The sequence below is a fragment of the Rhopalosiphum padi genome, chromosome 2 (genome assembly GCF_020882245.1).
Source record: "Rhopalosiphum padi isolate XX-2018 chromosome 2, ASM2088224v1, whole genome shotgun sequence".
NCBI lineage: Eukaryota > Metazoa > Arthropoda > Insecta > Hemiptera > Aphididae > Rhopalosiphum > Rhopalosiphum padi.
Window position 1 is genome coordinate 65404649 of NC_083598.1, and position 16147 is coordinate 65420795.

The window sequence follows — 16147 nt, forward strand, 5'->3', positions numbered from 1 at the left end:
TTGAATATATAGAATGATGGTACCTACCTAAGGAATAATGGTGGGGACAATGTGAATGTATATTTTTGGGTAGGTATATTGCTTTACCAACATAATTTGTAATGAATAGGTCAGATCGTACGAATTCATTTTATAGCTGTATAATATTATTATAATATTATATAGCTGTGCTATAAATATTATAATATTATTAAATTGTATACAAAATATTTTTCAAAAAAAAAACCAAGTACCAACAATATCATTTAGATACTTTAATTAAAATAGATAACCTTTAGACGAATAATTTTACACTAGATTCTGAGATAGAAGCTATATGTAAATAATTATTTTGAATCTATTCTTAATACAAATCCCCCTTTTATCGCCAGCAAATTAAAATAAACTACAAATTTCATAGGTCTTATTGATATTTTCTAAAAAAAATAACAATACAAATAGAAAATATATTTAATTTTTGCTCTGTACCTATAGAGAAATGTAAATTTCATACCAAAAGGTTGAATTCTGTCTCATTTGGTGTTATTTTTAATGAAAATTTTATATAACTATTTAAATAATAATATTATAATAACTTGCGATATAAACGGACATATTATTATTAATTTTATAATAAATATCTATTAGTAAGTACCTGATTTATATGCACCTAAAATCTTAAAAATAAGATGATTTATGCTTTATAATTTCATAAAAATGTATTAAATACTGAAAATAATAAATATAAGTAACAGTTTCTAAAAATGTTGAGATAGTTAAATTAATCCTATGATTTTTAAAAATTATTCAAACATTCATATTTAATCTATACTATAGTTATATACTAGTGTATATTGTTTAATTATATTTTACATTTGTGATTTGTGATTATAGCATATAGTTACATATCTAAAATTCAGATTTATGAATTCAACAAAAAATAATAGTAATAACATGTTTTAAATAAAAACTTACTTTATATTAAGAGTGGAAACTGACGAAGTAAAAAATATTTTTTTATAAATCATAGTTTGTAATGATTTACATTTTATTATAAAATATTCAAATTAAATCCCAATATGACAATATATTCTTAAAACATTATTTTGCACAAAATACTCTTTAAACTTGAAATATGCGTTTTATGCGCTAAAAATAGACATGAGAAATGAGACCTTATCCAATGCTTACTTACTCTCATTAAATATACAAAAACATAAAAATCCGATCTTAACTAATAAGTAATGACTTATAATTATAATAATTTATAAATAAAATAATAATTCATCGTGCGTATCACGACAGCACTGTACTGCGCACGCGTGTTCCCTCATAACATAATAGTTGTATTATTATATTGTATTCTGTTTTCGGCGGCAGTCTGTGGTTTGGTCCCGAGACGGGTGCACCGAGTTACTCTGTTAATTTTTTTTTTTTTACATTATAGTTTTAAAAATGTTTTATGTTTTTTTCGTTTAGATAGAGCAGCCACAATTCATTGTAATACGTGCTGCGTACATGTGTCCAGAACGTTACTATAACATTATGCGACGAGTCAATCATTGCAACGTGAGTATAACTATTAATAAGTGATAACTATAAAATATGCGTAACTATACATCTTTGTGAATTGAGCAGATTTATTATATTCGTAAACAGCATACAGCTATATTATACCACGTTAGGTACGAAAGGTAATGATAAATATTAAATTATTAAATTTATTTTAAACAATGCAACTTATTGGATTAATTTAGATAAGTAATATATCAATGTTCCAATCTACGTCCCACAGTTTAAAAAAAAAACTCACCCAATTAACGTATGAAATTTATTAACGACATTTATTTAGACCGGCTCGGAATGAGTTATGTTATTTAACAGATTGGGCCATTAAATTGGCTATGCAATATTATTATATGCCTAATAGAAAGAGCCGTTTTATCATACTCATCGTTTCAACTAAAATTAATGAATTGTACACAATTCAGAAGTTACCCAACATAATGTACCTATACTTTTATAATTTTCTTCTCGTAATGTGATCGATCGATTTCATTGTTGTTGCGTTTTTATTTATGATTCTTATAAAATATAAGACGCCGGTGTTCATAGTTATAACTTATAATGGTATTAAAGGCATAACATATATAACCAATATAATACACAGCGTGGCATTATATAACAATGCTCGTAAATGCGTTTATATGATGGAATACGATACGTTTTAGCTGACACCGGTAATCGACATTTGGCATTGTTGTCGTATGCAGAATAAAAGATTCGTCGTTTGCACAAGTCCATTCTCGGAAACAACAGGACAAAATACATTTTAGATATTTGTAATTCGAAGCATTAGAATAAATGACGAAATAAATTAAAATTCAAAATGTCATAAATATCGTAATGTTTATATTTTGAAGTGTACGCTTTGCATCAAAATGTATAGACTTGAACACACAACATTATTATTATTATTATTATTACAATATTTATATAATAAATTATGTAAATATAAACAAAACGTTGATAAATCATTTGAATGGACAGACTTATCGGAATGACGCATACATAATATAACACGTTTTTATTTTATTGTATATATTATACATTTAACTGTAATCAAATAATATTTTTTTGATTGTGACAAAAATTAATTTTATAACAATATAATATAATATATGTGAATCAATACAAAATAAAACATGATATACTTACATATTTTTTTTAGAAATCCACTTTATTCCAAATACTACGTTTTTTGTCAACCGAAACGAAGAATGTTAAAGAATTTAACGAAATCCCTGGACCATTATCTCTACCTCTAGTTGGCACTCTTTACCAATACTTACCGGTTTTTGGTAAGTACAAATTTGACCGATTACATTACAATGGGTTGGCAAAGCTCCGTCAGTACGGACCGGTTGTTCGGGAAGACATTGTGCCCGGCGTTTCCATAGTGTGGATATTTAAACCGGAAGACATCGAGACGCTTTACCGGAAAGAAGGCAGGTACCCAGAAAGACGTAGTCATCTGGCATTACAAAAGTACCGATTAAGTAAACCAGAGGTATACAACACTGGAGGACTTTTGCCCACGTGAGTTTGAAATACATGTTACATATGATGTATCTGAAATTTAAGCACTAAATATTAGTTATAGCCGTTATAAGACGTATTACCTATTAAGTATCATTATTAACAACAAATTTATTATTTTATTCTATTAATAGGTATATTATAAAAAAAAACAAACATAATGTCTCGTTTTTGTTGTCTATAATTACTAAAATATAAGGAATAATATTTTTGTTAGTAACTTTGTGAAAGATAAATTTTCATTTTTAAATTGATTGAATATTGAACTATCTTAAACTTTAAAATTATAAAATCTGGAAACAAAACTCGTTATACGCAGCATACTCAAACTCTTTTCTTGTTCACAATACACACGCCTTATAACTTATAACAATGGGTGAAAATCAATACATTTTTCGCATTGAAAATCAGTATTATAAAAATCTGATAGGTAACCGCTATAGATATCCAAATACGAATATTACCATTTTAATTACTATGCTTGTGGTTTTTATCATGTAAACGTATTATAGGAATGGCACAGATTGGTGGAGACTTAGAAAAGCGTTCCAAAAACATCTGAGTAAGGTTCAATGCATCAAGGAGTATGTGGATAGTACGAACACAGTAGTTGGAGAATTTATAGACCGGAGAATAAAACGCAAAGTACGCACAGATGATTTCAGCCCCGAACTATCTAGACTTTTTCTTGAACGTAAGCGTTTTTTCACAGAAATACGTATATAATTTTTCTACGAAATTGTATATTATTATTATTATTAAATTCAAACACTCAACAGTAACGTACTATGTCGCATTCGACGAACGACTACAGTGGTTCAAAGACGAAGAATGGGACTCAGATTCGGAGTGTTCGAAATTAATCAAAGCGGCTAATGACATAAACAGTGCGATATTGAAGACTGATAATGGACCACAACTATGGAGAAAGTTTGACACCCCCATGTATAAAAGTATAAAAAAAGGACATGAACACATTGAAAAGTAGGTCATTAAATGAATTAAGCAGCTTAACCAGCATAAAATTTACCAATTTTATACTCGACCAAATTTAAGCATCATCTATAGACAATATTAATATTCAAGTAGACAATTATTTTTTAGTCATTCAAATTCCATGATAATTATCATATTATATAGAATTAGACTATTTGTTGTATGAATTAAAATTAAAATCTAAAACTAAAGATCTTGCACAGTTATCAACTCAGTATCTATTATCTACCGATATCGTGCAGGTTATAATATTCTAAGCCTTTAAAATTCTAATGTATTAAAGCTATTGAAGTTTTGTAGCTACAGCCTTTTTGCACTAAATTTTCTCCAATTTATTTATCTACTGAATAATCTAAAATCTGAATAATGAAATTTAGGATCATCAAGAATTTTTGACATTAAATTTACGATACAACAATCAGAAGCTAGATTTAGGTTGAGAAAAGTTAAGACAAATGTATATTTTAACCATTTGTTATCTTTATAAACTGAAATTAACCTTAATACTAAATTAAAATGTACCATGACTATATTATGTCTATATCATATTGACTATAAAATGTTATACTTAAAACATTATAGCGCTACCTTTAAATTTGAATTACAGAGTATCATTATCATAATCTACGAAGGTAGATTTGGTACAAAAATTTGTCGATGAAAACTTACCTTTTTTTTGTTTTGAGTTTTGACGCAGATGAGCTATATCCTATACCTAATAAGAATTAATTTTTTTTTTGCAAAAATTGTTAATATTCCCGTATAGAGTCTAATCAAATATTTATAAGTACTTTAAATCCAAGTATATCTTTATGTTATTTTTTGTTTTAGAATCGCACTAAAAGTTGTAAGTAAAAAACTAACCAGTATTAAAACGACAGACTCCAAAACATCATTGTTAGGAGAATACTTGAGTTCAAAAGAGACGGACTCCAAGGACGTAATTGGAATGACTGTTGACACTTTGTTAGCTGGAATCGACACGGTAATATTATATTATAGATAAATTTATTTTATTAAATTACTACACGACTATAGAATTGTGTCATGAATTAATATAAAAATCGTCTTAACTAATAAAATGTATGTAATTGTTTTCATAACAAGAATTTTTACCGTCTTGTTTTACTAGCCTACAATAGAAATTACAAAACTAATATAATTTTTGCAAATGTATATCAGCACTGTTTTTAATTCACCCTTGTTCTTTAATGTATATTATGTTATATTATTCGGATTAATGCGGGTCCCGTACTCCCGTGTAATGATCATCAAGTTTGTCATCCCCTTCAATAACAATAAATATTTTCAAATAATAATTTCAATCCAGTTTTTAATACTATATAGCAGCGGTTCCCAAATTGTGCACCGCGGTGCCCTAGGGGCACCTCGAACACTTTCTAAGGGCACCGCGGTCCACGTAAAATTAGTTATTAATGAGTATTTTTTTTGTTCTGTCTTTCGTGTTATTCACAGCAGGGCACCGTGGCTTGGGTCCAAAAAAAGGCACCGCGGAAAATAAAGCTTGGGAACCGCTGCTATATAGTATACAGTTACAAAATTAATTGTATAATTTGTGTAAATTGTATTAAATTATTATAATCCCTTTCAAGGTTAAATTATTATTATTATTATTATTATTATTGTTATTATCATTATTAATTTAGTTTCACCCGTAAACATATTTAGAAAATCAATAATTGATTATTACCTTAGAATTTTAAACCTTAGAATTCACCAATAAAAATTATAATTACACGATTCTGCATCAAAATAACAATTCTATATACAAATCCAGTACGAATGTACGATCATGCTAATGAATTCTCTAGTGGTTAAAACAATAATTAAAATACCTGAAGATTTTTAATCGGTTATGGATTTGAGACGGGAAGCACGCCTGTAGACCATGATTTGTGGGTTCGTCTAAACTAAACATACGTATATTGTAATGCGAATGTGATACACGTATGAGTGTTTACTACTCGTATTATTATTGTTATTTATCGTTTTATGAATATTTTTAAATGGGCTTATAGATTTTATAGAAGGTTTATCTGTTCTAGGCGACGTATTCGTGCTGTTTCGGACTGTACCATTTGTCGTCGAATCCAGACGTGCAGAAAAAAATGTTCATTGAGGCACAAGCTCTACTTCCGGACAACAACACGCCGGTCAACTATGAAATTTTGGAGCGAGCCGTGTACGCGAAAGCGGTCGTCAAAGAGATGTTCCGGATGAATCCGATATCGGTAGGCGTCGGCCGGATACTACCAGAGGAGTGCGTGTTTTCGGGATACAGAGTCCCGGCAGGAGTAAACGAGACATACCTTATTATAAAATATAATATAATAATTCGAGACGTCACCATATAATATATATTTCAAACGCATTTACTGTGCAGTTAATGACTATAGAAAGGTTTTTACTCGAAACGTGGACGACTACTGTACACTCAATCGATACCAGAATTCTCGACCACCGGCTACATATTCAATTTTAAATTTTTTAACCTTTTTTAAAATCATCAGAACGTTATTTTTGAATAAAACAAACGTACTTCATGATCGATAACAGTCATCTTGTAAATTAAATTATTTATATATTTTTAATCACTACATTTTTTTTTTATATATCTCGTTAAGCTTGATAAGTTTCTTAAGAACCGTAGTCCGTAATGACTGTATGACGTTTCATTTATATTATGTTATAATAGTACCTACCAAATTTATGCTGTCGGCAGCGAAGCCTTGATGAAGTAATAATAAACTAAACATTTCATTTTCTGAACATTTTTATAGTCGGTCGTGGTCACGCAAAACCAGGTGAGCTGCCGTCGGGAGGAATACTTCCGGCGACCCGACGAATTTGTGCCGGAGAGATGGCTAAAAGACAGCGTCGATTACCAGTCGGTTAGTCCATATTTGGTCTTACCTTTTGGTCACGGACCAAGGACGTGTATAGCGAGACGTCTGTCAGAACAATTCCTGCAGGTCGTGCTCATAAAAGTAAGTTGTATTTATGAATCACACACGAACTAGCGCATTATACAAATTGTATAAACAGTGTGTAATAGGAATATACCTGTAAAAAGTTTATCTTACCTACGTATGTTTTAGATTGTCAGGAACTTTGAAATGACTTGGACAGGACCAAAGTTGGACAGTAAATCTTTATTGATAAACAAACCGGACGGACCGATATCTTTAATATTCAAGACCAGAGACTGAACAATATCATATTAATTTTAAGTACTTCACTTAATATAAGAATATAATATAGCTTAATAACAAATTATAATTTATAATAAAATATAATAAACTTGTAACTTTAAAACCTGTTGTTTGGATATGCATGTTATGAAAATTAATTTAATTTTTTTGATGGTGCTTGAAACCGGTTATAAACGGTTAAAACTTTATTTTTTTTCCATTTGCTAACATACTGTCCCTAAAATTGAAGCATTAAAAACAGTTCCCGAAATGCAAACTGTTAAAATGTACTATGTTGGTTTCAAGCATTGGCTCTTCGTGACTCAAATTTAAGTATACATATATATATAATGCATATCTGAAGTAATTTGTCACACGACAAATAGAAGATAATCTTTTTATTAAAATTGTATTAAATTTTTAATCATCTAGTTCTCTCGAACTGATTGTAGATCAATAATTAAAAACGTTTTTTAGAAATAATAATTTAAAAAACATGATAAACAAAATTGAATAAAAATAGTTTTAAATAAATTTAGCAATATATTATTATGTATAAGTATAACTCATAGAGTCATAAGTATAGGCGAAAATTCATTGAAATTTTTAGGAGGGGGGGGGGCTAAATTAACTAAACAAAATGTAAACATTTTGTTTGTGAAAATTTAAAAATAAAATCAGATTGAGAAACGCTGTCATAATAACTAAGCATCTTAAGTGCACATTTCATTAAAAAATTAAGAAACGGATCTTCTTAATTATATAAATCCATAATTCATCTTGATTGCGGACATTCCTTTTTATTTAAAAATACTCGAGTTATGTATACAATTTATCAATTATCCAATCTTACAATGTAAAAAGTTATAAATTTTAATAATTTAAAATTAATAACAATTTTTATACATTGGCCATGTGTATTAAATAACTGTATTGAGTTTATTAATTTTTTAATTGACAAATAATAATAATTAAATATTTAATTTTTTTTTTTTATTTTTTTATCTTTTTTTTTTTTTTTTGTCACAAATTCAAAAACATCAGAAATGCAAAAATGTTGATGTTTTTAAAGTTGTGACAAATAAATAGTGAATATTTATTATTCAATTATAGTTGGCATACGCTGAAGTAGTGGTCTTGATTAATGGAGGAGGTGATGGCAAAATGATTGGCTTTTGTTGATCATATAATGAATTTTTTTTTTGAGAAATTGTCTGAGATAACAATTCAGAGTTAAAAGAATTAACTGGCTTTAGAGGTACACCAATCTTTTGTTGTTGATATGGTAATGGTATTGATATTTCTTTTTGTATTTTAATTTGTTGAAACTGTGGAGGTGGTGGCGAAAAATTAACTAATGGCTGTTGTACATACGAAGCGGGCGTTGAAACTTCATTTTGAATCGGTATTATCTGAGATGTTGATTCACTGTTGAATGTCTCGGTTACTTGAGGAGGCGATAGCAAACTAATTATTGATGGTTTTTGCTCGTACGGTGCATTTACTGATACTATTGTTTTTCCTGGTATCGCCGGGTTTAATGAATCTTTGTCAGGAGTCCTTATAAATATCGGAGTTTGTGGTGGCAAATCAATTATCGGTTTGTTTTGTTGTACGTTTGGTTCAGATATTGATACTTCTTTTTCGATTGCGATCGGTTTATGTACTATTTCAGTATCAGAAGTCTTTATATATTGTGGAGGCGATAACAAATCAATTAAGCCCTGTGGTTTTTTATATGGCAGAGATATTGAAACTTCTTTTTCAATCAGGTTTGGTTGAGACGTTGATTCAGCAATGCCGTTTTTGGTTATTTTAGGTTGTGATTTCAAACCAAAATTGGTTGTCTGCGGTTGTTCATTTGCTGGTGATATCGATACTTCTTTTTGCATAAAAATTGGTACAAATACTGGTTTTATGACAGGAACTTTTATATACTGAGGAGATGTAGGTCGATACGCGATAGGTGGTACACGTTTGTCATCCAATATTTCTACAGGTTTTGGCTTGTTAATCTGAATGAATGGAACAGCAGACAATAATGGTTTTTTCTCAATTAGCGAATCTTGTTGATAAACATCTTTAATCGGTATATTATGTGGTGAAAGTGGAATCAGTTTTGACGGGTTACTTTGTTTATCGTTATCTGTCGTTAACACTGCTACATTATCATTATTATTATGTACTTCAGTTGGCCGGAATAATGAATAAGATACGGGAGATTTAATAAATTTAGAAGGTGATGGAAAAGTCAGCGGTGGCTTGACAAATTTGTTTTGTAGACTTTCATCCAATAATTTAACAGGTATTACATCGACTAACTTATGTTGTGGAGCAGAAATTAATGATTTAATTTTGTTCGTCTTATCTTGTAAATTTAATTGAAGGTTTGGGACATGCTTAGGATTTTCTCCAATAAGGTTTCCTTTTTGTAAAAGTGATACTGTAGAATACAATGGTTCTTGATGTACCATTTTATGAAAATTAATGTCAATTTTTTTTAGTTCTACAACTTTTGGTTTTTGAGCCACTAATAAGTCATTCTGCAAATTTGCACCAAATGCATTATTTACAGGAGTCGACTTCATTTGCCACTCATTTGTTATTGAAGGATCTGGTTTATTAGGTTCGTTATTTTCCTGTGTATGAAGGTTATAGCATCGTAAGCTTGCATGCCTTTTTACGGGATTTAATGATTTTCTCAAATTTTTAACTAAGCCCGGATTTTCAAAATTACCATCACTATCTGAATCAGATAGAGGTTCATCATTATTATTATAAGCAGCTGGTGGTGGTAAATTTTTCAAGCGATCACAAATATGTGTAGTAAACCGTACTCGGTCACGAAAATTATTTGATAATAAATCTTCAGCTCCATTTAATTCAATACTTTCAGTTACAGAAAATATAAAGTTCCATAGTAAGACGTGAATAATTGTTATCCACAACAATTTAGGTGCCTGGAAAGACAATGAAAAAGTAAATAAATACAAATTTTATAAATAGTTAAATATTAAAATTATAATTAAAATCATATTTGCTTAAAAAAAAACCTTAAAGTCTATAGTCCTTATATTAAACATCGTTGTACTCAACCAGATTCTCCATAATCACTGAGGTAGAGTTTAGAGTCATAGTTTAGAATTCCGAATTTTAGAATACCAAACTTAGACAAGCTATGTTTCAAAATATAAAATGGTTAAAATGCTGACTTTTAGTCTAAAAGTTTTAGATACTAATTTTGTTTACTACATACTCGTACATAGTAGCATTAGAAATATTATTTTGCATTTTAGCACAGTCAACAGTTTATAATAATTTTATATAACACTAGTCACTATGTAGGTATGACGTAGGACACTGGATTAATGTGAACTATTTTTTAATAATTCTCGTTTTCACTATCACACATATATAACTAATCACAGATGCGGAACTGTATCATAATCACACATTACAGTTAGATATAATAACAAGATAAAACTTATTAATTACAATTATAGTTTAACACAATATTAAATTAAAAAATGTATACTGTGATATTTCTATCTCCCCAATCCCATCTATGTAATTTTATTGTAATTTTTTAACAAAGGTAATAGTAATTTACAATTTATATCCAAGACAAAATTTTTTTATAAGTTTTCTATTCTTAACGAATTTTTTCAAAAGTTTCATACTCTAAATTATACTAAATTTTCTAAAACTTGATTTTCTAAACATGAATCTAAATCTTTCCACAATACACGATTTGAATAAGCGAACTCATAAGTCGTAAAATATTTAATACTAGAATAAATAATCAATCCAATTCCAACATTATCTAAAATTAAAAATAATTTAATAACTAAAAAAGTATGTAAATAAATAACTATTCATTGTATCTCGAGGTACCTGGTCATTCAGTAGTTACGGATATGAATGTATTAAAATTTAATTAAATGATAAATTATTGCATAGAAAAATTATTTTGAGTGGAGAAGTTCTATCAGCCTATATTACTATATGTATATTTTACAATACATTTATATTGTAATTATAGTTATTTTTTACTACGATAATTACTACTTAAAATAAACCTTGTTATACATTTTAAAGATTTTCTTGGATGACCATGAATGGTCAATTTTTTTTTACAGGCATTTCAAAAAAAAAATCTTAGAAAAATAGAAAATTTCAATTGTCTATAAATAGCTTTAAAAAAGTCAAATTTTTTGAATATGTAATCATAAATAGATAACGCTAATTTAAATACTTGGTGAAAATTTCATTTATTTACAATGATTCGTTTTTGAGTTACAGTAAAATAAAAAAAAAATCGATTTTGTCGAAAACTGGTTATGCGTAAAAATTACTGTTTTTCCGTTACTTTTTAGGGTTTTTTTTTTACATTTGACCCCTCAAAGTACTAACTAGATTTATTTTCCTTATCAAAGAGGGGCTGAAGTCAAAGTACTATTACTACTCCAAACCAGGATGACAGTCACAAAAATAAAAAAAAATAATAAAAACTTACATCATTGTAAAATTAATACATTCATCACTCTATTCAGAATCTAAAAATTTAGTTTTAGCTACAAAATAATTTATGATTTTATCAAAATTTTAACTTTAAATAAAAAAGACACAAAAATACTTAAAAAAAATAATTCTTATTTTAATATTCTTAAACTACAATAATTACAATACATTTCAAATGTCTATAAAATAACTAAAAATTAGTCTAAATATTTTATAAATTATATTAAGTATAGTGGTCGCATAAGACCAAATATATTATATTTTTGATAATTTAAAATGATAACCTAACATTATAATATATATTTAAACTTTTTGACCAAAAAAAATGATCTCCAGAAGGAGGAAGAAAAATCCAAAATCTTGGTTTACCATTATATTACTTAATTACTTAATAATTATGCTGCTGATACATATTATACTGTTTAAGTACATATAATATATCAGTCTCTCCAAAAAAATAAACTGTAAAAAGGTATTTAGACTTATAAGTTATAATAACTAAAATGAAGTAACACTTAAAAGTAAGTATAAAAAAAAAAATCTATAAAAATATTTAAAAATTTATAATTTACTCTATTTTTAATTGGGTCTTAACTGCTGAGACTTCATCAAAGTATAAATTATTATCCTATTTTTAATTTTTTATAGTACTTAGATTCAATTTAAAAACTGTTTAAAAGATATTCTTACATAAATATCCTATAATCATGTATAATGATAGGCAGAATACCAATAAAGTAATGTATAGTTGTAACAATATGACTAATAATCTAAAACGATAAAAAAATTTTAAAATTATGATACATATTATACCTACTACAATTTGTAGTTTTTTTTATTTTTATCTACATATCTTAAATTCCAAAATAAGGTATTGAGGAATTAAGTTATTAGGAACTCTAAATAGTCATGATTCATATTTAATGCTAAAATATCACGTATGAACGTTCATATAACGTTCATTATATCTTATTTATATAATTCAACAAATCAGATTTAAGCAGATAAGTACATTAGATAATTAAAACATCAATATTTTATAAAGATCTTGGATCATAAAACATCAAACAACCCATAAATAATAATTATAATCATAAAAAAATTCATTTTCAAAATTTAAAAAATATTTATAATTAATTTAATAGTTATAATAAAATAATATATTGTTTGATGAGTATTATACCAAAAAATAATATTGATTATAAATTATAACAAATAATTATTTAAAAATTAATTTTTACTTATTATAAACAAATACTGAAGTACTTATACGGAAAACTTACAATTTACAAACCGTAAAAAAGTATTTTATAGAGAATAACGATTAGGAGCATTAAATTTGTTATATTTTATAATATGCTGTTTATTAATTGTTATAATTCAATTATTACTTATTAGTTCAGCAAAACATCTGAAAATTGTAATATTAACTTCGTAAAAAATTCTAACTAGTAATTTTAATTTATTCAAGATGAAAGAAACACTATATTAAACATTATATTATATTATAATATTTATGATTTATGAATATTAAGATGTAAAAACGATACACAGTTAATTAGCAACCTATAGAAAAATTATTTTTAAATTTTAACTCGTAATATATTTTTAACATTAAAACTGTAGATTTACATGTACCTACTTAACATATTATTAATAATGAAAATTAATAATATAATTCAACATTCTTCCAATGGGAAGACCCTCTCTATGAACCATGTCTTTTTTATTTTTATTTTTTTATTATTATATCACATTTACTTATGATTCCATGTATTATACATAAATCGTGTAATAAAAAAAACTTAAAATTCAACAAATAAAAATGTAAAATCCTAATAAATGAAAAAATTCAAACTAATGAATATAATTCCAAATTAATTCTGTTTAATGCTTATTACTTTAATATTTATATGATATAAAACTGAATGCTCTCTAAAAGTGATAAATATTTATTGGTTTGGTCAAAAATTATTAAATAATATATGGAAAGTAAAAACATTATACAGAAATGTAGTTTAAGTTGTCGTTCCTACTAAAATATAATACAATTTGATCCTATAATAATTTATGCTTCCAAGTTCGTGAATTTGTTTAACTATATAATATTTACCTCAAAATTACCTAAAAAACAAGTTTATAAATTATATTCAATTAGGTACATCAAAAATAATAATAATTCTATGATTTATGCGAAGTAATATAGTTTATTATCTAGTTATAATAATATAGTTTTATAATTTTTAATAAAATTAAAGTATTTATCGTATAAATGAAACAACTTACCATGACTATTCCGGAGTTCAGCCTAGAGTCTTGTCTGTACTATTATTAATGCCAGACGCTAAACTAAGTTATAAGTAGGTAACGATTCAAATTCTTTGGGCGTCAATAACGATAACACATCCTAAAATCATTTAAGCAATATATATATATATATATGAATATATACATACGAATTGTGATTGTTTGAAATGACATATTTCAGTTTAAAACCATACTGGCTAGACTGTTGCTTATCTTGAAAAAAATGTATTACATTTTCTTCCTAATCGACAATTATTGTTCAAGATACAACTTACAAAAAAATCGAAAGAATGTCAAAACTTGGAATTTCACATTTTCATAGTAGCATAATATGTATATATAAATAATTCGATTAACTGTTTTTATCCATAGTAATGTATCTAACATGTTTAATCAATAAAACACCATAATATATTATTATGAAATAAATCATAAATAAATAAAATATACATAATTTTTAAAAATAAAGTGTACTGGCTAAACGCAATACCAAGTAATTATATCAATGGAAGATATAAAAATGTAATTACTACTAAAAACTATAACTTATAACTTAAAATATATGTAAATATAATAATTATTTGTGTTTACAGTATATGTATTATTATACATATTAGGAGGTACCTACTTAAATTTTTAAAAAATATGTCTAATTTTTTAAATATAACTAATTAATTTAAATAAATTATGGGCATCAGAGAATTATATTTTTTCAAGGTTAAGTTATGATAAATTGTAGATTAGAATATTCTAAAAAAGAATAATAATAAATATTTTAATTTTTAAATTAATAATTAATTTATGAGATATTATCTTGTATTACATAAGAAATTAACACTTTTATGTTATATCAACTTAATAACATTCGGACTAACTTTTACATAAGTATAATTTTACAAAATGTTTGCAGAAATTCTATTTTCAACAAAATCGATTTTGTTTTTAGTGTAACTCAAAAACGAATAATCATAGATATTTAAAATGTTGACCAAATCTTTGTATAATCGTTTTCTATAAATAATATAATTTTCAAAATATTTTTGTTATTTAATTGAAAGTTTTTTTTACTTCTTTTATTATAAATATCAATAAGAAATTATTCACTGGGTAAAAATGTAATACGAAGTTATGTGTTCGTTTACTGATTAAAACACATAACATGAAATATGGTTAGTGATATAGGGTGATAGGCTGTTTCCACTCAGAATCGTTTTTCATTATTTCATTAATAACATTACGTATATAATTGACTATCAAAATTAATATATCCATCACAGTAACCTATACTCGACACCTACCGTAAACAAAAGTGGTATCTAATTGCACAATTTCACTTCATTTTTTTAAATTCAAATTTAGTTCAACTTAGTTTTTTTTAATCATAACAATGTTTGATTTAAATGTTTAATACTTACTTTTACATGAGACGACTAGACGATTAATTATTATCCCATTCGTTATTGTTCATTAAGGACACACGATTAACACTATTTTGTAATTTTGTAGATTTAAAACAATTTACGATAACTCTTTAGTTAGGTAGTTTTAAATTACAACAGTTCTCAGAGACTGCACAAGCCTAGGGCTGTTTTCAAAGTATATGAGGTAAAATGTTTTTTACGTCGATTAAAATACAATAAACTTAAAAAAAATAATTTTTACAGGAATACATTATACATTTTTCTAATCAGGTATTATTTTTTAAAGACAACTAATTATAATCGCTATTACGTTGAGCAACTTAAAAATGCATAAACAAATCAAGGTATGCGTTATTAATTTTATACTTGACAATATTATAATATATTCCAATTTTATTATCAATAATTTAAATATCTCAGAGTCTCAGACTAAACACTTGTGAAATACTTTAACAAATATACATGTGAATTACCTTATGTACCTATTTGAATACTTAATTTTATAGTATTGTTGATATTTTTCGTACTATAATTTTTTTAGATATATAAGCAACGCTCAAAAAGTTGAAAGAATTTGAGAATTTGCTCTGCTATATTATAGGTTATTATGAG

General features: G+C 26.4%; 2 protein-coding genes across 3 annotated transcripts; one reads left to right on the top strand and one right to left on the bottom strand.

The window, feature by feature from the left end:
- Nucleotides 1–1367: 1367 nt before the first annotated feature.
- On the top strand, nt 1368–7410 carry LOC132923251 (cytochrome P450 302a1, mitochondrial-like). Of its 2 annotated transcripts, none has more exons than XM_060987111.1 (8): nt 1368–1548; nt 2711–3078; nt 3591–3772; nt 3858–4062; nt 4906–5059; nt 6141–6389; nt 6876–7082; nt 7194–7410. In XM_060987111.1, the coding sequence occupies exons 1-8, from the start codon at nt 1498–1500 to the stop codon at nt 7302–7304; spliced, it is 1527 nt and encodes a 508-aa protein (XP_060843094.1). In that variant the 5' UTR covers nt 1368–1497; the 3' UTR covers nt 7305–7410. The 2 variants fall into 2 exon arrangements, with proteins under 2 accessions (XP_060843094.1, XP_060843095.1); XM_060987112.1 differs by having other exon boundaries at nt 6141–6326.
- A 792-nt stretch (nt 7411–8202) lies between these two features.
- Nucleotides 8203–14208, bottom strand: LOC132923250 (uncharacterized). The gene is made up of 2 exons (XM_060987109.1): nt 14094–14208; nt 8203–10246 (listed from the first exon to the last, which is right to left on the bottom strand). Exons 1-2 carry the CDS (start codon nt 14094–14096, stop codon nt 8390–8392), a joined length of 1860 nt encoding a protein of 619 aa, XP_060843092.1. The 5' UTR covers nt 14097–14208; the 3' UTR covers nt 8203–8389.
- Nucleotides 14209–16147: the final 1939 nt, after the last annotated feature.